The sequence below is a fragment of the Pezoporus wallicus genome, unplaced genomic scaffold, assembly GCF_028554395.1.
Source record: "Pezoporus wallicus isolate ANWC-B61680 ecotype Strahan unplaced genomic scaffold, APGP_CSIRO_Pwel_v1 scaffold_6362, whole genome shotgun sequence".
In the NCBI taxonomy this organism is placed as follows: Eukaryota; Metazoa; Chordata; class Aves; order Psittaciformes; family Psittacidae; genus Pezoporus; species Pezoporus wallicus.
In genome coordinates, this window is record NW_026637663.1 from 6,014,607 (window position 1) to 6,037,614 (window position 23,008).

Here is a 23,008-nt window from a genome sequence, read left to right on the forward strand (position 1 = left end):
GACCTCAGGAGTCTTGTTTACATTTATTAGGACTTTATTAATTGAAAAAAAAAAACCAAAACAACATTTAGTTGGTCATATGCATGAAAGGGTAAAGTCAGATAATCTTCCGTTATAAAGCTGAGATGTCAAAAGAGGTTTTACTCCTAAGACATTTGCATTATACTGGCCTTGAAATCTGTCCCTTTACCATCTTTCTGGAGACAGAACATGTTGGAACACCTTTGGAGACATGCCTGTAGGAGCCAGCCAGTTTGCTTTGCCTGCATCGCTTTGACCCTGTTGGGTTACACATGTGTATCCTGGGTGAGGGGTCCTACATCTTCCTTCTTTGTAACAGGAGGTGTCCCAGGGGAGCTCTTAGCTTCGAGGTATTCGACTGCTCCATATGTCACCACAGACAACACAAGCATAGACAATAAAATGTACAGTTTGATGTAGATTTGCAATTTGGTGCTGTAACCAAAGGCGATGACAAATCCTAACGATTCCCAGAGACGGTAATTTGCAAAGGCAGCCTCCTTGTGTTTCTCAAATAAAATGCCATAGAGTCCTAGAATGAAGGAGAGACAAGGCTTGCAGAGTTTAAATCTGCAACTACATATTTTCCACAAAGGGAATAAATAGGTGACAATCTCCCTCATAAATGTCAGAGAAAGGAAAACACCAACTTTGTTTTTAAGAATATTTATGCTCCTGTGAATTGCTGTAAGTGAAATAACAGAGCAAAAATGACAAAATAGAGACTATCAGAGAAAAAGCAAAAGAAAGGAAGGATGGGCTCTACCGGAGTGAGATGACAGGAAGTTAATTTCTCAAGCTATCAATCAGCCACAAAAAAGGAAGGTTCTTGCACTGATGAGCAAGTAAGTAAGGAAGAAGAGGAGATGGCCAGAATGTAACCTATTGAGAAGGTTATACCAAGTCCTTACAGGCTTCCAGGTAGTTTTGTCTACGGACAACATGGTCCTTAGGGTCCAAGTTGCTCTTTCAGTGTGGGGTAGAAAGGATCAAAGAGCTATGGGGATCTCCCACTGCCATCCTTCACCACTTTTGGGGGGAACCTGCATGGACCCTGCTTACACTCTCTACCTGTTCTTCAAACCATTTTCTTTCACCTGCCTAAGAACACGCAGAGACTGTGCACGTAAAATGCATGTCACTTGTTTTCACCACAACTTGTCTTCAGAAAGCCCCCAGGCGAGGCTCACACAGTGTTCCTAACAGTAGTAACATATATGCGAAGGTTTGCCTCTGAGATAAGTAGGTTTTCCGATTTTTCAGGTCCTGGACAATTTGGAAAAAAAATTATCTTTGATGTATACAGAAACTCTGACCAGCAGCTGGAAAATGTTCTTGACATAGAAACTTGGTTAAACTGGTAATCCCAATGCACTTGTGCTCACTGGGAAACTCCCACTGAGTTCAGTCAGCTGCACACCCACAGCTGGGAGTCAGGGAGGGATTCCCAGCCTCTAGGTGTGACTAGCTGTGCACACAGGGAAGGGGAGAGAGCTTGTTTTCCTCCAGGTGCTAGCTAGCATCAAGGGTAATAAAGCAGCAGGCATTTCCACTGACTTACTTAGCTGTGGTATGCATGGGGGGAAGGCAAGAAAGACAATGAACCTTAATTCTTCTCATCCACTTCTCTGTTTAACGACACATCTGTGTGAAATATGCACATTCAGCCAAAAGGCACAGAGGAGTACAAAGTTCTCTAAAAAACTGGGTTGGCTCAACTAACCTTTCAGTTTTGTTAAGAAGGGGGAGATATCTTCTGTATGTAAAAACTTACCGCATCCTGATGACTGTAAAAGGACATTTACTTCATTTTTCAATTTAGACATGATGGAAAATCTGGACAAGAGCATCACAAGATGTACTTACCTCATTAAACTGGCAGAGTGTAGTGTAGTGTGAATTATTTGACAATAACTCATTATTATGTGACCTGTGTTATCTTCTGGAAAGGGATTAGTGAGGAGAGTTATTACAGGAAGGTTCCTGATGCCATGACAATTCCATGTGTTGAGATAAAAATGGCTTGCAGCTGGTACCTATTTTCCCTTGCTAATTTGAAGCCTTCTTTTTCATTCAAAGCAATGTTAGAATTGAGTGAGGATCTAGTCCAGGGTTCAGTTATAGGAAAAGCTGATTTGGCAGGAGAGATTTCATTTCCATGGTGCAAACATGGTATTAACTAGCAGTTATACGGGAGTGCAGTGGTGGTTTTGCCTCAAACCTAAACGTTTGTCCTTATCACTAACAGTCAACTGCAGTACTGTGCAAATTGCCTGGCTGATGCTTTAACAGGACCTGCTGAGCTGTCCAAGTGGAGAGGCTGCTAGGTCTGAATTTTTGCAGCTCACTTCCATGGCAATTATCCTCCCTGTTTGCCAATGCCTATTTTCCCACTCGTTCTCCTGGTACTAGTATGTACAAGGTATGTAACAGGACTGCTGGAATATTTGAGTCCAGGTATATAAACCTTCCAGACTGATTTATATCCTTCCTAAAGATACATGTCAGCCTGGAAAGGACTTTATTTTACGGTAGTCTACCCAATAGCTTAGCTCAGTGCAATATAATGGTTACACCCCAAGTGCAGTTATTGCCGGGGGAGGGATAATAATAGTTTCTGTGTTCAGGTTAGATAAGAAAGGGCACTACACATTCGTAAATGAAGCAACTTTCTTTGGAAATAAAGGAGGGTGTCCACACTCATACACAGACATGTTAGGAGAGCTTTAAAAAATCAAGTGATTCACCTACTGTGAGCCTATATATCCTCTAGGGGGAACTCCAGTATTAACTATCCACAACAGGCCAAAGTGAGCCATCTTCGATTAACACAGAATACCTTTAGTACGTGGCACAATGCCATTCTGTTCAATCATCGGTTAACCTACTGAGGCCCAAGCAGCAGTTATGGGAGCTTGACAAAGGAAGGACCAGAAACCTTAGTCCCCAGTGCTGTTTTAGAAGTCTTATCTCACCTGATAGCCTTTGGAGCTGAGAATTTCTCATGTGATGTGTATCTGTATAAAACTGATAAAGGGAAAAAGAAATTTAGCCCTAAATGGGTATGTCAAACTGGAGATTCCGTTCTCGGAAGCAGCATTATGGAGTAATGTCACTGCACCTGTCTGATAAGGTTTTATGTCATCACTTGGTATTTCAGGGTGACAATATGACAAAGCAAACTGTGATTTTATAACTGGGGGCTGTGGAACAGCTGAAGAAGGTACAGACAAAAAAAGATACTGTGCAAGCATAAGGAACATTTGGGGTTTTTCTCAGCTAACACAAATATGGAATTTGCACAAGTATTCTGCAGGGATCTGGGAATGGAGATGACCTGTTACAGTGCTGTAATGGAGGTGAGTCTTGTCACATAGCCGCAGACCTCACTTGCCATTGAGTAAGCATGAAGCATTGTTCACTGTCTATCTGGGGGCTGGGAACTGCAATCACTTCCCAGCCACCTTCTCTGACACTTAGGTTCTCTGCAGTTACACCTTCTTTCCAAAGGAGGTCATCAGGTCCGTCTTTGTCAGGTGTGCAGGGACCTGACTGAGGAGATGTCCTTCTCATGGGACATCTCAAATGCATGTAAATTCCTGAACAGAGGTGCAAAGGGGGTGGAGGCTCTTTTCAGTGGTGTCTAACAAAAGTGGACAAGAGGCAACGGGCACAAACTGAAACACAGGAGGTTCCCTCTGAACATCGGGAAACACTTTTCACTGTGAGGGTGACTGAACACTTGCTTGGGTGCCCAGGGAGGGTGTGGAGTCTCCCTCCCTGGAGATATTCAAAAGTTGCCTGGACATGGTCCACAGTAAATGACTGTGCCTGGGTTGCCCTGCTTGAGCAAGGGGTTGGACCAGGTGACATTCAGAGGTCACTTCCAGCCTCAACCCTTCTGTGATTCTGAAAGAAGCAAAGTATCTGGGGACAAGGCTTTCTGGAAAAGAGAGAAGCAAGATACAGAGTAGGTCCTTTATCCTGGTGGGAGACTGAGATATAGCTCTCAAGAGTGCTGGGAAGAAGCCTGATTAGCAGCCAGGAAGGCTGTGGCTGCAGAAGCAGGAAACAGCTTTACTTCAGAGAGAGCAAATCCTCACTGAAGTTCTTCCATGAACTTGAATAATGAGAGTACTGATTTAAAATTACACCAAAGGCACAAGTCTGTGGGTTGAGATGAGAGAAGATGAGAGGGTGTCCCTTGACATATGTACTAGTTCTCCTCCAAGGGATATGAGCTGCTGGAGGGACAGAGAAGTCTGGCTGGTCACTTCCTTCTGTGTAGAGGTGGGGACATATTCTTGAGATGAGATCACTGTCAGTGCCACGCAAAGAACTGTGATGTTTTTTTCCCTTTGGCTCTCTGGGAGGAACATGACAATTTATCTAGTGCATAAAATCATCTAAGCTACCGAAGCATCCAGAGGGATCAAAGGGAGGGAAGCCAAGAAACATAACCTGATGTGGGCCCAGGTGAGCTAGCTCTGTCACATGCATATTCCTACGGCATCTGCCAAATACGAATTTGAGATAGAGAAAAACAATATTCATGAAATAAGAGGCAAAATATGAGAGCAGATGGGAGAATATGTAACTGTCTTCTTACCCAGGCTAAGGCATTGATTTACAAAGAGTGCGACTGATAGTCAGGAGCAGACTTTACTTCAACTCGTCACAATATATATATATCACTTTCTTTCCCTCTTCAGCATTTTAGAGTCTGTCTTTAGTGTCTAGAAGAGAATTTCCTCTAGTTTTGATTAAGGGATATGTTTAAATAATCCCTTGTGGAAGTCAGTTCATATCAGCTCATTATCTGAACTCTAAGTACATAATAATCACACTACATCACAAAGCAGAAGAACATAAAAGATTCTAGAGACAACAGTAATACATCATATAAGTCAAATGGTATACTTCCAGTAACAGACTCCTAGGTTAAGAGTGTAATAACTGAGGCAAGTATACAGTGATTTTCCCCACTTAGTGCTCTCCTGACTCTCTCAGTCAAAGCTGTAGAGACTTCCTGAGTTGGAAACTTCCTCTGTACTACCAGGCTTTAATAGCCCCCTCAGAATATTTCCCCTGAAGTGATGTAATTCCAGCTTAAAAACATTTACATTTTGGCAACGAATTTCATACTTCAATCATGCATTATGTAGAAAAAGCATTTCTTTTGATTTCTATAAAGCTGCTGCCTGATAACTTTATTTGGTACCATTAGTCCTGTTATAAAGGGAAATAGTGAATTTCTAAACTTTTTCATACTATTATCTTACTGACTGTTTTCCTTACTTATCACTTGTCCAGGCTATAGTGTTCCAGTCCGTTAGTCTTTCCTCAAGTGGAAGTCTCCCATGACTCTGTTCCTTTTTATTGGCTTTTTATGTCTTATCACATTGGATTAAGATTTTTGAAATAGAGCAAATCAGAGCTGCAGGAATTTATTTGGTTGCATAATGTAGCTCTCTGTGGTTTTCTTCACTTTTTTCAAATAACTCCTAACAGCCAATTTGCTGCTTCTTTTGTTGCTGAACTTTGAGTTGATTTTTTTATCCAGAGTGCTCTCCTTTATTGCAAAAGACAGACTAAATGTGTCATTCTTCTTAGTTTTCCAATTTTCTTTGAAATACTTATGCTCCTCCAGAATATTTATTCTGAGTACCCATTATCATCTTCTGCAGTGTTATTCCCTCTTCATCTTAGAAAAAAATGTTTAATGAATATTTTACTTTTTTATTCCCAACTTGTTCTTATTTCTTTTACTTTCCGATGAACTAATATATCTCTTTCAGATGCTGTCTTAAACCGATTATAATTTTTATGCACTCTTTGTTTTATAAATACACCCATACGAATTTTTATATCTCTATAGAATATATTTCATTGTCACCAAGACTTACCATTAGTTTGTGTCTGCCAAATGGCATCAGATAGGCCCCAAAGAGCAGGGAATACAAAAAACACAGCAAGCTGCTTAGGATGAGGTTTCCACAGCAGTAGTGCTATTATACAGGCAGTGTTTGTAACCGCTGCTGTTAATTTAGAGAGAAAGAAGATAAATGTAAATGCAATTACAAACACGACAGATAGTAGTAGGTAACACTTTCAAATTCTTCCCCCAACTAGAGCACAAGTCAATCTTAAAGTCTTTCTGGTTCATTGAGATTTGTGCTGACAGAGTTGATACCACATGGAATACAAGACAATGCAGTCCTTTAACAGTCTTCAATTAATAATTCTGAGCAGCGTCCTGTGCTGAGAGATCCTCATTGCTGATTAGCCCAAAGGACAAAAACTGCCACTCAGTAGGAGAAGGGGCAGCTGAAAGATTTGCAGTCACCATGTGAGTCATGTGCAAGGGGGAGGAAGAACCCTTTGACTCTCCCTACCAAGTCCTTAAATTGTAGATTTCCTTTCAGAGCCAGAGGAGGCAGTTAAGGATATATAGAGGGTCTGGTGACTTTTTGTCTTTCTTTTTAAAAGTGGTTTGTAAATGATTGCTCCCTTCACGGGTGCACCTTCACCAACTGAATACAAAGACCATTAAACAGAACTGAGAGGTTCAGAGGTCTTGTATTGCTAACACTATAGTTGTGCTGTTGTTCTTGTTATTGGTTTACTCTAAAGCGAGTTTCATAGAGTGAGACATATACCTATGACAGACACATATAGAAAAATCTCTGAAGCAGTGACTGTAGCCCAGGTTTAAAATTTCCTGTGGAGGAAATGCCTAGAATACCTAGATGCACACTGACTCAGTGACAATTCTAATAATACAGGTTACTCTTGTAGTGGAAGTCAGGTATTAGTTCTCTTCAGTAAGCTTAGTGGATACAGGGACACAAATGAAATATTTCTTGGTATTTTTTAATGCCTCCATTACTCTATTACTCATTCGAGTCTTCCCTGGAGAGGGAAATGTCCTTAAATATACACATCTCTTCTCACAGCAACATGAAAATTACTATCCCACACAAGCCCTCAATTTATTCTAGCCTGACATGCTGTCGCATGACTTTCTTTCCTTTTTCTCCCTATACAACGAGTAGTGAAAAGAACACCAGGCCAACCTTTGAAACTCTATAAAGGTGGGGAGGTTTCACCCAAATGGAGAAATCCTTCTCAGGCATAGTGTAGGCCTCAACATCTGTATTGTAAGATGATTTATCACTGGTTGCATTAGAGCTATAAAACATTAAAGCTGCAGGGCACTTTCTGAGTAGACAATGCCCTCAAAAGCAGGATGAACTACACCACCAGCAAAGTGATGTAAGGTCTCAATGATAATGACCTCAGTACAGTGGTTAACTGTGCTGCCCCTCTTCTTATGAATGAAGTTTGCCTCCAGATTGACTTTGGTTTTAAGTGATAGTTGACAGTGAGCTCTCCCTTTGTAGTGCATGCAAAGGGGAGAGCACTGGGTTTGATATATATCACATGAGGTGATTAGTCCTTCAAATGACCTTTACATACCTAATGCAAATAGAAGCTTTCTACCGGTGAACTGAGAGATCTTTCCAAAGAGCAGAGAGCAGAGGGAATTTACAGCTGAAAAGCAGATCATCACATAACCAACATAATGTATCCCCAGGGCACAGGTCACATATGCCTGGAAGAGAAAAGACAGTGATAGCACCTTTTCTTCAGTAAAAACAAGCAGCTGAAGTTCAAGGGTCTTAGCCTGAGTATTTGGTAAATAGCCAGCATGGACAAGATCAAAGGAGCACAGCTACAGAGTTTGTTGACAACTCCCTGGTGTATTGACATAGTTGCCCTTCAGCAGTTATATTCCTAACCTAGTTCCCAGTCAGGCTGATGCCATGCAAACAGAGCAGTAGCAGGCAGAATTCAGAGCACTGCTTGCTGTGCAAATAAAACTCCTGAAGTGGCACTAGGAATTTTCTGCCCTTCCTTTCATAGCCTAAGAGATGAAAACCCACAGTCAGCAGTATTGTCATTACAGAGCAGCTCCAAAGAAAAGGACCTCACCTGTAGGAAGGGGCCACAGAGTGCCCCATTCAATCCATTCAAACACAGCAGCAAGTGCACTCTCCCATTTGCTCAGATGCAAGGTTTGAAAGCTTAAGTGTCAAATAAGCAGCTCAGGAAGATTGTCCCCTTTCTTTGGAGACTTTCTCAACAAATGTCTGGAGAACACACCTGCTGTGTGTTTAGGTTTGTAGAGAGACTGGAGGAGCAGAGGTGGTTTTAATCATTTCAGTCCAGAGTCTGGACCTGTTGCACTAGTGACGGGCGAGGGCTTTCAGCCAGCCACATTGAGGATTTGCCCTGTTACCGTAAAGGTTGTCAAAATAAAATATGTGGTATGTGTGCTGACTTGCACTTATACAAACTCTAGGGAAACCAGAAGGAAGGAAAATATAAAAGCTTTGCAGGCTGCTGGCTTTTCTCCCAGTTTGTTATTTACAACAAGCTGAAGAGTTTGAACCTGTAGCTCTCTGCTGTGGCCTCCACTGGTGAGTTAAGCTCTCTACACTGTTCTTTTTGAGGCTGTTCCAAGGGACACATTTATTGCTGGCCTCTCCTGTTTGAAGCTGTCACTCGGAGTTCATTCGAGAAGTAAGCAGTAATTTAGCAAACCACAAACTGCTATTGAAAACATCTTCATTTAACAAGGAAATAGAGTTCAGATGCAATAGCAAGACACAAAGGCACAAAAAAACAGTCAGAAAGACACAGATTTTCATTGTCATCCACACCTTTGTGTAGTCACCAGAAAGAAATCCCTGTTCCAACCCACTGTAAATTGTCAGAGGAATTAGAAGACACTGTCTTTTATCTTTAAGATGCTGGAAAGTTGCTAGGAACGTAGACCAAAAGGATGATGTCTCTAGTATTTCTTTCTCAGTCTCTGCTTGGTCAGATTTGATCTGGTCCAGAAATGTAACAATCAGCAACACAGCTAGCACACCACTAGCTGCAAAAACAAAACAAAAAGTTCATGAAAAACTGAGGAATGCTGCAAGAATGATGGGAAGTTGCTTGCTGCGGTTATTGTTCTGACTTAGTGCTTAGCTCTCTGTGGGATGTTTTGGCAGATGCCTCTGATTCCGCTTCAGTGTAAAGGCCATTTCTGTGCAAACAAGGAGGCCTGATCTACATCCACATCTTCTGCTTACAGCTGCACAGCTTTCAAATCCCCTCAGCTTAACTGCGACTGACCTGTTGTGACAGACGCCGGGGCAGCTGATCGGGCACAGAGGGTGATCGCTCACCCTTCCAGGACAAGCGAGGGGTGTGGGGGCAAGGAGCTGGCCAGAAACAGCTCCCTCGGGAGCTATCAGAAGGCTTTAAATCAACATGAGAGAGGGATATTCACTTCCAGTGCCAAGTTTTTCATGGCTAGGGGAGATCTTCCTCCAAATACATGGAAAGAATAATAAAGGGCTAGAAGTAGAACTGCTGCCTTGGATCCCAGTATATGCTGCCTTTTTTCTTTCCTTTTCTTTTTTTCCTTTGTTAGCTCAGAGCCATGCTTTTAGCACAGAACATTGTGACAGGATGAGGGGTGATGGTTTTAAATTAAAGCAGGGGAGATTCAGTCTGGACATGAGGAAGAAATTTTTTACAGTGAGGGCGGTAAAATTCTGGAAAAAGTTGGCGAGGGAAGTGGTGGATGCCTGACACCTGAAGACATTCAAGGCCAGGCTGGATGTGGTTCTGAGCAACCTGAACTAGTTGAAGATGTCCCTGTTCATTGCAGAGGTGTAGGACTCAAAGACATTTGAAGGTCCCTTCCAACCTAAACTATTCTATGATTCTATGTGCTATTTTAAAGATGACAGAGAGTAACTCTGGGGGACTTGAAAAGGATGCAAATTACAGCTTTGACCCTATAATTTCCAAGCAGAAGCAGCATATGAAAGAATACATGGGGTAGTTAATCAGAAAATGATCATGTATGTATCAGTCTAGGCTTCTTGCTTGTGGAGTGAAGCAATACTATCTTTTTCATGTTATGAAGAAGTTAACTGTCTCATAATATACATGGAGCACCCACAGATTCACAAGTGATTGCTTCTTTACAAATGCAAGGCATGATTATGTTTCCTCTCTTACTTATGCTGACTGGAATTCCATCCATGGAAACAAGTGGAGTTCAGAGTAAGAGGAGAACGAGGCACCTGTTCCCATCTGCATTGCCTATTTAATGTGCTCCTACGTTACTATGTATGGGCGCACTCTCTTCTGCAAACTTAATGTCCAAATATGTTAACAGATTTATATTAAATTACTTCCATTTTTTATCACTTATTATTTCTTAGCCATGCCTCCTAGAATGAAATTGTATTCTTCGGTGCCCTGATTCTCCACTGTAGCTGAGCTGTAAATGCTTCGTCATTGTTGGCTCTGCCATGCTGTTTATTAGTGCTTATGTACTGACTGAAGGACTTACTTACATGGATGAGAGCAGGACATCCACATTTACAAGACAAAAAAATAATCTTACAAACAGGTTGGACGAGGCCTTGGGTAATATGATTTAGCGTAAGGTGTCCCTGCCCACGGTAGGGGGTTTGGAACTTGATGATCTTAAGGTCCTTTCCAACCCTAACTACTCTATGATTCTATGATTCTATGTCAAATGAATCAATAGCAATTATAGGAGATAAGTAACTTAATACTGGTTAGTATGAACATTAATAGAGATATCCACAGCTTGTGGGAAAACTAAACAACAAAAGAGTTGCTCATTATTGTCTCCACCCAAGCTGGGCAAGATATGTATTCAGCAACCAAATAGAGGAAACATTTAAAAAACGTCTGTGAATGAAATAGTTAGCTATTTGGGTTCCCTCAAGGTAGGAAAAGACATGCCTTTTATTAAGAGCTTAAAAGAAAAATGAAACCCTACTGACACGGGGTCAGTAGACAGCAAGATTGCATTCATTTTGCATGATCCCAGCCTAAGGGAGTGCTGTATATGTTAGTCATCGAATTTAAATTTAAACTTGTGAGCCAAGCCTGCCTTTAGCAGAAAGACATCAGCTCCAGCACACTCTGGAAGGGAAGTGGGGGGAATATCCTTTGCATTTTCTCACCAATTAGGAATGGAGCTTGGGGAAGGAAGGAGGTTTTCCTGCGATGCCTCTGTCCAGTGAGGGCTGGCTTTGACCAAGTCACATTCTGTATGGCAAATTACATGCATCTGTCCCAGCAAAGAAGGTATATCTGTATGCAGGGACTGCAAAGATATTTAATCAGAGCTAAGGTGACATATTGCCTTTCCAGATACTTCCACTTTATCCAGAGAATAACTTGTTTTGAGCCAGATACTTTTTGAACTTTCGTCACTGAATGAATCTTTGCACATCTATTTTTGTCTTTCTGATTTTGGATGGCATCAGCCTTCTCTGTCTTTGATTCCTTTCTAACCTTATGCAAGGAAAGTCTATAGCAGCTGTAGTTACTGAAGGGGAGATATGCCACTTCGTCTAGTGCTTCTTTTTATCTTTGCCTTTCACACTAAGGTATTGTAATTCAGGCCACACGGATGAGAATTGACTGAAGTTGTAAAGTCTCAGTGGGGGTCCAAAAACCTCCCCGAAAACGACTGCATGCTCTGGGAGCCCTGGTTCAGGTCCACCTCTAATTACAGTGCAGTTCTTGTGCTAAAACTGTATTACACCTGGTAGAACACCAGCCAGTTCTGATAGGCATCCCCAGATAACTAGAAGCTGGTAAGTTCAAGTACCACTACAGCTGGCCTGCTCTTGGCATCTTGGACCTTTGCATGTGTATATAAAGTTACCCAGTGCCATCAGCAACTAGTTCACTATGGTTGATCTTGAAGATAGGTAGTGAATTTAAACCTATCATCTCATGAATAACTGGATAAACTGCTGTAATCCTCTAATTTCAATATGGGCATACTAGTCTATAGATGATTCTAGTCTATAGAGCAACACAGACTTTGGGTGAAACAGAGGGGTCACCATGCTGGAATTCAGCTCTATTCCAGGTGGAGAGTGTAAAGAATGCCTTGCTCCTAGAAACAAAAATGGTAAGGCACTGGCACAGAGCATTTGAAAGTATTTGGGAAGGAGTTGTTTACAGCTCTCACATACCTTATTTCCTTTTAGCAAATTGGATTGAGGGCGGAAGTTGGAAACTTTATCCACAAAGTCACACTAGGTTTCACAAGTAGTAGGCTCCCTATCAATGATATCCATTAAAGACTGTGTGAATTACTTACCAGTGTAGATCCCTAGCAGAATGTAGATTAAGGAGTTGGAGGGTTCTGCTGACTCAGTGGTGTTAGTGGTATTAGTCATGCAGTCATATGCTCCACAGCATGCCACTTCTGAGATTTCCACTAATTCAGTAAGAATCAAAAGAAACACTGGTCAGGGAAGAGATCAGGTGAATGCATGGTCTATATAAGGATAGAAGAAGAAGAGAATCCAGTGCTTGGTGTTTAGTCCTGGTTTCAAATCCTTCCTGATTAGATTTGATTAACTTTAGAATATCAGTTTAACACATAAAAATTTGATCTACCAAAAGTAGTTGCTCAAGGCAGAACATTGAATTGATGGCTAGATGGAGACATGGATTAAATCCAAAGACTAAAATATGAATCCAAGCTAGATTTGAAGTATATAAAGTTCCAGTGTGTATCTCTCTATATTTCTTAACCGTAATACCCCACAAGACAGGTCCCTCAGTTTATACCACCACTGAACTGATGGATTTCAGCTCTTACAGCCAGGGCACATTATCCCTCTCCATATGATTTCTGTATGCTTTATGGGAATGGAAGCCACCTTGAGACATCTTTTTGTTTTATGAATTCAAATTATGATTACCCACAAACAGAGTCTTCCAAGAAATCAGCTTTTCTTGGCTTTATTACTTTATGACTGGTTTTATTACTCTTTGAGAATGTACTTCAAACTAGAACAGTTTGGCAGGGTTTGTAGTAAGACCTTTGCTTTGCTCAATCCCATCAGTGTTGTACTGAGCATATGTCAAAGCCACGTGTGTACTCACGCACCTTGTGTGTTACCACAGTACCATGCCCACTTTCTCCTTCCTGTAAAGAAAAAATACTAACCCAAAGCGTAAGCTTGAATAAGCTGTATAGAGGGGAAGAATGATCAAAAAAACATAGAATTGTTTCAATGTTTTCACTGCAGAATTTGTCACTGGTCCAAGCATAACAAAGGGCAATACACTGTACCTTGGCTGATTCCTTAAACAGGGCTTGACCTGTAATTTTGCATTTAAGGTTATTGTGTAACTACTTTGAGCGTGTTTTTCTCCATTGCTTCCAATCAAAGCCGCTGCAATGTGAACCAGCTGTTTAGCTAGCTTCATAAACAACTGTAGGTTCAACATCAGATAAAACTTAACATGAACAAAATCATTACCTTATTATAGCCAGTGGCTACCACTGCAGTTTTGAACAAACAGACCTGGAGCAAAATCACCATATGCAAATGGTGAGTCACACTAGTAGAGTGCAGAAGTCCGTAAAACAAGTTTTCTATCTGTTCATGCATCCTCTAGATGAAGATGCACATGCAATTAGTGACATGGAAGTTGCAAGGCAGGGTTTGCTCTGTTCCTCTACAAATAAAGCTGCAATATTGATGAGTAAGAAAGGATGACTCTTGTTTTTTACATTCTTTTGTAGTATTACCTCATGGTGTAGCTTGCCTTGCTGTGTCTGGATGCAGTGATGCAGGCAATATGTCAAGTGTATGTACGTGTCTGAATTTTATGCATTTTGATTCTGTAGGTGCATACCGTATCTATCTTTCTGGCTGCTCAGTGAAATTATACATTTTAAGCATATGAGCAATAGAGGTGGGTGCCTTTGCTGCACTGTCAGAGGAGTGGAAAAGAAGTGAGTAACTGGAGATCCTTACCCCCTCACCCACAAGAAGCTCTCTCTACTTTAAAGCTGAGTTTCACTGAGAAGGCACAGCTGGAAAGCTTATGGTATGACTGCTCATCATTGTTGTGAAGATAGGCAAGGACTTTGGCTTTGAGAGCTGTTCACAGCACACCTCCCAGGAAAAGAGCATTTCCTGAAATCCAATGTAGTTGGCAAAAAATAAGTAAAATATTTTCTTTAGAATTTAATGGAACATTCTCCAATGTAAAATCAGGAGGGGATTTACAGGACCAAAAAATAAACCCCCAGTATTTTAATCCCCTTATTAATATGATGTGTGCTGTGAAGCTGAAGAGAGTAAAATGGTTGCTCTCTGTGCAGACCCCACAGCTGCACCACAGCTTCTGTCCTGCAAATGAAATCAGAACAGACAGTCCCTCCCAAGATATGTGGATCAGGTCATTAGATCAGCAGGGCTCTGTTGCAGTTGATGCAGTCCTTTAGCATTCTGCTTTGACCGTGTTTCATTTGTAGTTTCTTAGGTTTAAAGGAAGTAAGTGCCACACCTTGTGACAACTACTTTGCCATAAACCCAAGAATTCAAATACTAAAACCTGATGCCAGCTCCCTGACATTTAGTTTTAACCTAATACCTATTTGAATACTTTCTAGAGGACATACTGCTGAACTGAGCCAGAGGAGAGAGCTAACTTCTTGCTATTCATAGTAGCAGTGTGTATGGAAGGCTCTTTCTATGTCCATCTTGTTCAGACTGTGACAGGATAGGGAATGCACTGGAGACTGCAATGATAATACACCCTTCTACTTTGAATCTCTGCAGTGGCATCCAACTATTAATTTATCTTCACAACTGCCCTTTTAAGGCTTATATCAATTACAAGCATGGGAAATGAGAGCAGCACTGTTGAGTGATTTCTTCAAGCTACATGGGCATCTGCTGTCTGAGCCTGTAATGCAGCAGAGGAGCCCTGGCATGCAGGCTCCTGCCAACAGCTACTTCTATTTCTTCTTGACAATTCTGTAAAGCACTCATTTTCAGCAAGCACCAGCATCGGCTTGACTAACTTTGAATGCTCAACAGCAAATCAATCCGATACTACAAGCTTTGTGAAAAGGCTTCTTCAGTATTTTGCCTTTTGTTTTAGTCCACTTTAAACAGAAATCAGATGTGAAAGACTGCCACTGCCAGAGCCTATCTATGCGTTACAATATAGGGGTGGAATTCGAAAGGAATTCAACAGACATTTATTTTTGAGCTGATTGTCTGAATTCTCTTTATAGATGATGAAAAGATGATAGAAAATAGACACTTCCAGAGAAAAGTGCCTGTTTCCATTGTCTGTGAAAGCTCAGCTACAGAAATCTACCTTTTAACTATCTAGAACCAGCTGATGTTTATAGAAAGAAGTGCCAAGATTTTAAAATATATTTTACCTTTGGAGGAAGCTTGGCTAAATACCAAGGATGAAATAAGATTTCCCCAGATGCCGGAGGACTGAAATATCAGAAAGAAGACCCCAAAGTATTGGTTGATAATGTCTTTCCCATTTTTTCCTGCTTTCTCAGCGTATGCATTGCCAGCTATGGTGAGGTAAGTGCATTTGGCAGACCATAGTGGTGCTCCTCCTATGCCCAGGATCACAGAGGTAGGAATTAGTGTGTACCTGCCAAAGAACACTTTATTTAGCATAGTTATTATCCATTACCATAATAATCATTTGCCCAAAGATCCAGTCACAAAAATAAACATAAAGAAATAGATTTATCCTTTGTGTGATCCAATAAATCCGTTACATGGAACCAAGAAAGGGACAATCTTATGAAGTTTAGGATGTGCAAGCACTCCCAGCTGTGTCCAGGTGCTAGGCCCAGGCTGGGCTGGCTAGGTCTGTGCTCATGTGCCTTATCCTTTTGTAACTGAGAATCAAATTGCACCTGCCCTTCAGAAGATGGATCAAAACAACCTTCCTCTGCAGAACTGCATTCCCTGTCACTGGAGAGCAGAAGCTCTTCATCCACCTCTGAAATGGCAAAGCAGAATCTGGCATCCTCCTGTGGTCCTCTGCTCCCAGAACCACTGGCCAGAAGACAGCTTTCCCTTCAATCTTCTCAAAAATGGTCCTTAAATTAACTTGGGTTTTAATGAAATTTATGATTTCCTTTTTTTTTTTCTGAAGGGAAATCTCTGCTACACACAGGAGCTAGAGAAGCAGCTTCAGGTGGGTGGACGGATGCATTCATTCTGGCCTTTTGCACATTTTTACCTCTCTGCTTCATTTCCTTCTTACAGGTAACACTTTTTGCATCCAACTTTAAATTTTGCAACACAGACACAGAGAAGAACGAACTTTGCCCTTACTGATTTGATTCAAACACAATAGACAGAGTTAAAGTATATAAATTGTACCAGCTAGCATGGAAGTTTCCTAGGGAGAATGCGATGTAGCAGCACATAGAGCCTGCTATGGTCCACTTGCAGCCCAGCTTCTTGATGAGGATTGGAGGGAGGAACATGGAGGATAAGATGAGCGCAGCATAGAGAACACTTAAGGATGCAACACCCAGGCCTTCTTCTGAATGGAGACTGCTCTGCATTGACAACAACAGCAGTTGAGACAAATTTTATCACAGTCATTGTGTTGTTTGTGTATTGTGTTTTTCCTAACAATGATAGCCTATTTATGAAAATATGATACAAAACCAGGTGAGCATTGCTCAGATTCAAAGCTTTCATGAGTCAGACTTTATTTAATGTAATTCGCTTGAGTTTCTCTTTGAAAGCAAGCTGAATGAAGGATAACCTCTTTTCTTGGCCTTCGCTTTTTGTCTCAGGCAGGAATATCATCAGATCTGCACTGCAAGGGCTGATTTAGCAACAGTGGAAGATTCTTTGTTTTAAATACAGGTCTGACATTTCTAAATTCTTCCGAGGCCAAGGTCCAAATATCCTAAAGTGTTCACAGCTCACAACAGCCCTCTGTAGTTGGAAGTAATTGATTCACCGACACTTTCACAAGGGAGGTATAACATGTTACTGATCTAACCAAGTTTTATATTTTTTATGCTTAAAAATTCTCCTCTTGTCTTGATACTGTGAAACTTGCAATGAGAAGATTGAGATGCTGCTTATCAACTTTTTCCTTTTCCTTTTCATTAAAAGCTAACATGATCCAGTTCGATTTTGGAAGAGGGAATGGATGTTCTGAGGGTAGCACTTGAGAGCGCTATAGGAGGGCAAGGTTGCTGGTACCTGCACTGAACACTTCCAAGCCCTCCAGCAGCTACATGGCCTGGCCATGCAGGACCATGATGGCAGCCACACAACATCCCTAGCAAGAAGCAGGTATCAGGAAAGGGAGGTGAGGAGATTCTCTGCTATGCAGGGTCAGCATATCTGAGAATCAAAATGATTGCTTTGTAAACAGGCAAAGAGGCTTCCTGATCACAGAGGTCATATCTCTGAAACACCACAAGCCCAGTTTCGTCAGCTACAGCTTCCAAAAACTAGAAGCCAGGCTTTCAAAATCATATGATTAGCTCAATTCTTGCTGCTTTGGGTTGTTGTTTTTTGTTTTTTTTTTGAGGGAGGAATCACAGAACCTCAGAATGGTTGAGACTGGAAGACACCTCTGGAGATCATCGAGTCAAACCCTCCTACCACCTATAGCAGGTTACCTGTGTCCTGGCAGGTTCTGAATGTCTTCACAGAGACTCCACAACCTCCCTAGGCACCCTGTTCCAGTGCTCTCAATGTAAAGAAGTTCTTCCTCATGTTGAGGCGAAACTTCTCGTGTTTTAGTTTATGGCCATTACTCCTCATCCAGTTGCTGGGCACCACTGAAAAGAGTCTGGCACCATCCTCCTGGCACCAGCTTTTGAGATATCGATAGGCGTTAATGAGATGCCCTCTCAAGTCTTCTCTTCTCTAGACAAAACAGGTCCAGCTCCCACAATCTCTCCTTATAAGAGGATTTAATACTTCTCCTGCAGGCTACAATACAATAAAATAACTTACTTTTGATTACATCTCATCAAGTCCTCTTAACCACCAAGACAAAATGGAGAAAGAAGAGGGCTATTTGTGAATCAGCACCACTGCCTCCTGCAGTGTTAGAGGAGGCTTTATATTCAAGCACTTACCCTGAGTGTGCCCTGTTTCAGATGGTAGGTTGACTAGTGGCTTCTTGGGTTTATCTTTCCCTGGCTTATCAGTCTGCACAGCTCATAAGATCTCCATGCATTTTAGGACTGTTTGTGCAGAACTTCCCTGAACTTGGAATTTGACACTGTCAACAAAGAGAAACTGCTCAAGGAAAGGAGAAGAAAGAAATGTAAAGAGCTAGCAGGGACCTGTCATTCTATAAACCCATCTCTGCTACTGTGCTTTAAGATATTAATACCAATACAAGGCAAATCTGCCTTTGATTTAAAATAATATTTTTTATTATTATGCTATATCATGATGCCAGGAATTATTGTATGATTTTATACTTATATTATTATACTTAATGGATTGTGCATTTTATATTTTACATTGTTGCATAACAATAATATTTTGGAAATTTAGAATTATTCAAAACAAACCCTTTCCAGAGATTAAATTTCTTTTCCATTTTGCAATATCTTCTTTTACCCTTTCCAGAAATGGGATTTGGTTTCCATTTTGCAAAATCTTATTTTGAGAAAAATCTCACAGAAATTCAGTTTTCATCCTAACGACTAATTTGCAGACCTAAAGTACTCAGACACAAGTATTCAAACTACTTGAGAAGTACTAGAATAAAATATTCAGTAAATGCTGGGAATCAGGGTGAGGAATACTAACCTGTAGCAAATTGATGGTTTAACCCACCTGCATGCCTTCCTTGCAGAAACCATGGAAAGACTGATGGGTCTCACACTACCAGCTGGCCTGATGGTATTCCATGCCAACTGTCCTGCCAACCAGTAGCACAATCTCCTCTTACCTGTAGATTCTGGAGTCCTCCATAAGCAGTGAAGAGAAGTAAAAATCCGAAAGAAATGATCAAAACATTCTTAAGATTCCTTTCCATGTTGATTCATACAAGACAAAAGGTCTGGCGGTAGGCAGAGATGATCCAATTATTCCAGGGGATGATCTGAGTTGGAGAAAAACAGCTTATGTTTTGTTGGAAAAGGTCACTTCTCACTGCATGTGTAGAGGAAAGAGTTGTTAATTATTTGAGGATTGGCCAGTGAACTTTACTTTTACTGATACTGAAAATGGAGCTGTTACTCCTGTTATGGACCTGTTGTGGCTGAGGCAATAATGAGCACTCCTGTCTAGCAGGTTTTATTAGATAGGTATGTAAGTCATTTGGAGCACTTTGACTTAGTATTGCAGTTGTATGCTATATGGTTCTCTCCTACGACTAGCACAGAAGAAAAAAATTGCAAGCAGTGAAACGACTGTCTGGCATACAGGTACACTAATCCATAAAGGGCAAAGATTAAAAGATCATACTGAAATCTGTGTTAAGCCTATTGCTTAACTAAGGTTACAAAAGCATACTAGGAAATGGGATTGTGTTACAGTGTTGTCTGCATACACCAGCCCTAAAACTGTGCAAACCAGCATTGCTGTCTGCATGGCAAAAGGGAGAGTCTTAATCCATGGTGAGCCCTGTGGCTTCAGTGTTCCAAATTTACCAAGTCATACTAATGAAAATCATTTTCCCCTATCTTTCCCAGCAAATCAGAAAACAAGAAGAAAAACGGATAAAGCAGATAAATTAAAAAGCTTCTCCAGATCCTGGGAAAAAAAACAGCTTTCGTGGGATGTATTTTACCTTGCCAGTGCTGCCTGCTCAAGGAGTGAAGTTTCCCCCTAGCCAGCCAACCTTGCTGTGTTTGCCCCTGCTTTTACCTGTTTTAAGAGTCTGCCCTGTGAAGTTGCACCCTCTGTTTGTTCGTGACACATTGGCCATCATGTAGGTCCGGACTGAGTTTCTGAATATTCCCCTTCTGAGCATATAATATCCTCTCTGCCCCTAAGCCTGGCAGCGTGAACAGACCCTTCTTGCAGCTGTAGCAGAGGAGGCGTTTGGACGTGGGAGCAAAGTGGAATACAAGAAAGTCCACACAATAATGTAAACAGATTCAAGTGGAGGTGGTCTATATGGTGTCCGTTTGCGCCTAGTGGGAACGCAGAGCTAAGACTTGGTTTAAATCCCGCTAGATGGCACAATTTTGCTTTCCACAGGGACATGGGGGGGGGAGCTTTAACGTACTAATTCATTTAATACTTTAAAGAGGTCGCAGCTAGTTTCTACTTTGGAGAAAATTCCAATGTGTGACTTTTCATTTTCTTCTTCTGTTTTATCATCTTTTCGAATGAAATAATGCAGAAAACATAATCTTTTAATTCTCTATTGTTAAAGGTACTGCTATATTGCAAGTCTAAATGGTGAAATACTGTCTTTTAATTTTACAGACTACTATGCTCAGCATGCAAACACTTTCAATGCTATCACAATGCTGCTCTTGTTTTGTGGTGTCTGTAATCCCCTACAGGGCTTCTAAACCAAACCGGTAGTACTTTTTCCAGTCTTTAGGGTTTATGGACCGTTGCAGTTTTCAGGTGAAAACATTTCAAAGAAGTTTACGCCTGGTGATCATATGGTTGTTTCTGTTTTGTGCCTCTCAGAAACAGTCTGCAAAATTCCAGAGGTTTGAGCCCACAGGTTTAAAATCGCTGGAAAAATGAATGAGAAAATGTAAGAACAATGCTTACCCTAAACAAAAGTGTAATTATCACCTGCTCTGGCAGAGGCAAGAACCAAGCTAATGCAAAGCAGACTTAGTTATAAAAGCAATTATTTTAGTGTTTGGTTTTTTTTTACATAAGCAGTAATAACAACACAGCTTTTAAAAATCAGCATTAACTGGATGCTATGTTTAGCACGTGGTGGTGGATGGGTTATCTGCAGCTCTTCTGTGCTGGAGGAATTTTTAACTCCTAACTCAGTCATGGCCTCTCAGCAGCACAGTATTGGAGAGCATTTGGGGGAGGGTGCTGGGTTGTTTTTTTTGTGGAGTTTATTTCTTTTTTCTCTCTCCTTTCAACTGATCAAAGACATTTCAGCCTGTTCCATATCTCTTGCCCAGAGATTTGGGTTATCCAACTGCCTGGTCCTGAGCTTCTCCTTAGGAATGTGCGGAGTCTTTACCAAGGAGATCTGATAAGGCTGAGGATCTCTTCCTTTGGTACCAGGCAGCGGGGGGCTCCAGCGGGCCTGCTGTGTATCACCCTTGACACCTCTTTCATTATTTCTGCCAGTCTAACTAAGATTAAGTGAGCCTCAGGAGCTGTGCACCGCATTTTGGGTTTAGCTTTCACATACAAGACTGCAGCCGCCAAACTGAAATGTCTGTCGGAGTGCAATCGCAAAAGTGAGAAATAGAAGATGCTGGTTGAGTTCATCACTGCATCCCACAGCTGATTATGTTTGTTTTCCTGTGTTTATTAGTGTAAATGAGGGCAGCTTTTTGCTCAAAAGATTATAGCACCAGAGGCTAATCTTTGTGGGGGGTGGGGTGGAATTGTGCTTTATAATTATCATTTCCCTATTTACTCTTTCCTGGTTAAACATATTGTTTAGGCAGTTCTTTTAACTACACCAAAACAACAACTCCTCCTCCTCCCCCCCCCCCCCCCCCAACCAGAATACTCACCACAGGATTTTCTGGTTTAGGAGGTTTTTAATTAATTAGCTCCTTGGTGGTACACACTATCCCTTGAATCTATCTGTAGAAAGGATGAGCACTTTTATATGCCAGCTGGCCAGTGGTTTGGCCACCCACATAATATGAGCAAGCGTGCAAGAGCTGTTCTCAGAGCTTGCCCTAACTGGCACTGGTCAAAGGACATGTGCTTGCCCGTGGGTGACTCCAAACACAAGGGTGGGGGAGAGGGTAAAGACAGAGTCTTCATATTCTCACTTGAAGAAATTCAGTTGATTCCTACTCTTTTTCCATGATAAGGGCATTTCAGATGTACTAGAGGGGAACATCAGGACTGAGCCTCTGGTCCTGAGCTGTAGCAGTACTACAGAGCCCTTGTATGCTGTCTTGTGCTGCTCCAGTTTTGTATGGCTGAGATGTCCAGGCACATCTAACTCAAATACAGCTATTCCTTTTATTCCAAAGTCCTGTTCTCCCAGAACATTAGCCTGGGCTGACTCACCTGCAATGTTCCCACCTGCCAGACCAATGGCCAAGTGCTCCATTTTTATTAGACCCCTCAGAAGAAAAGTGCCTAATTAAAATCCAGAGCTGTTTGGTCCAGACTGCCTACACAGCATTTCCTTTCTTGCTGTGAAAACCTGGCCATGTTGCTCTGTTCTTCCAGTCTTCTTTCATCTGTATTGGTGCCCTGCTGATTTTGGAGTTGAAGCAGGAATGGCTAAATGTGACACACATGCCTTGCAAATCCCAGCCATTCTGACTGAGGCCTTAGGAAATATAGGCCGTTACATATTGAGAGAATCTCGGATGTGAAATTCATAACACTGAGCTGAACAGGTCATGCAGTTAAGGCTGCTTTCTCCTGGAGGCAGGTGAGAAGGGAGCTGCCAGTCCGTGAGCTCACACTGACTTTTGCCCACAAAGTTGGAAGAAAATGGTTCTTCTCGTGTGAAGGATCCCAGCAGTATGAGTTGCTCCTATGTGCCTCTAAGGGCCCAAACATCCCCCCCTCCTCCAGCTTTTCAGCTCTTGTTTCCAAATTTCCCTTCTCTCCTTTCAAATATACTGTTCCTTTTACACCATGCAGTGCGTCCACAGATGTTGTCCTTTAATCTGTTCCCCCAAGACCCTTGTATAGACATCAGTATGCCACTTCTGTCTGAATTTTACCTGCTGATGTCCTCTGCCTTTCTCTGGAGGCACTAAACTGTCTATTTCAATTTTCCTTTATGTCCTTGATGTATGTTGTCTTTCCTTACTTCTTTGCTGTTCTTTAGCCATTATCCTGCCTTCGTCTCTGTGCTTCTCCCTCCTTGCCTCATGTCCTGAGTGCCACTAGAATTTTGCTTCTTAAGGAAGTCACCTGAAAACTGCTGGTTTTCTCACAGGTTG

General features: G+C 41.6%; 1 protein-coding gene across 6 annotated transcripts; it reads right to left on the reverse strand.

The window, feature by feature from the left end:
• Nucleotides 1-11: 11 nt before the first annotated feature.
• On the reverse strand, nucleotides 12-21,623 carry UNC93A (unc-93 homolog A). Of its 6 annotated transcripts, none has more exons than XM_057406948.1 (9): nucleotides 21,605-21,623; nucleotides 18,877-19,079; nucleotides 16,317-16,498; nucleotides 15,344-15,573; nucleotides 12,245-12,364; nucleotides 8,748-8,965; nucleotides 7,501-7,636; nucleotides 5,928-6,059; nucleotides 12-553 (listed from the first exon to the last, which is right to left on the reverse strand). In XM_057406948.1, the coding sequence occupies exons 2-9, from the start codon at nucleotides 18,961-18,963 to the stop codon at nucleotides 288-290; spliced, it is 1,371 nt and encodes a 456-aa protein (XP_057262931.1). In that variant the 5' UTR covers nucleotides 18,964-19,079; nucleotides 21,605-21,623; the 3' UTR covers nucleotides 12-287. The 6 variants fall into 6 exon arrangements, with proteins under 6 accessions (XP_057262931.1, XP_057262929.1, XP_057262930.1 ...); XM_057406946.1 differs by lacking the exon at nucleotides 21,605-21,623 and adding an exon at nucleotides 19,720-19,803; XM_057406947.1 differs by lacking the exon at nucleotides 21,605-21,623 and adding an exon at nucleotides 19,180-19,284.
• Between the last annotated feature and the right edge of the window lie 1,385 nt (nucleotides 21,624-23,008).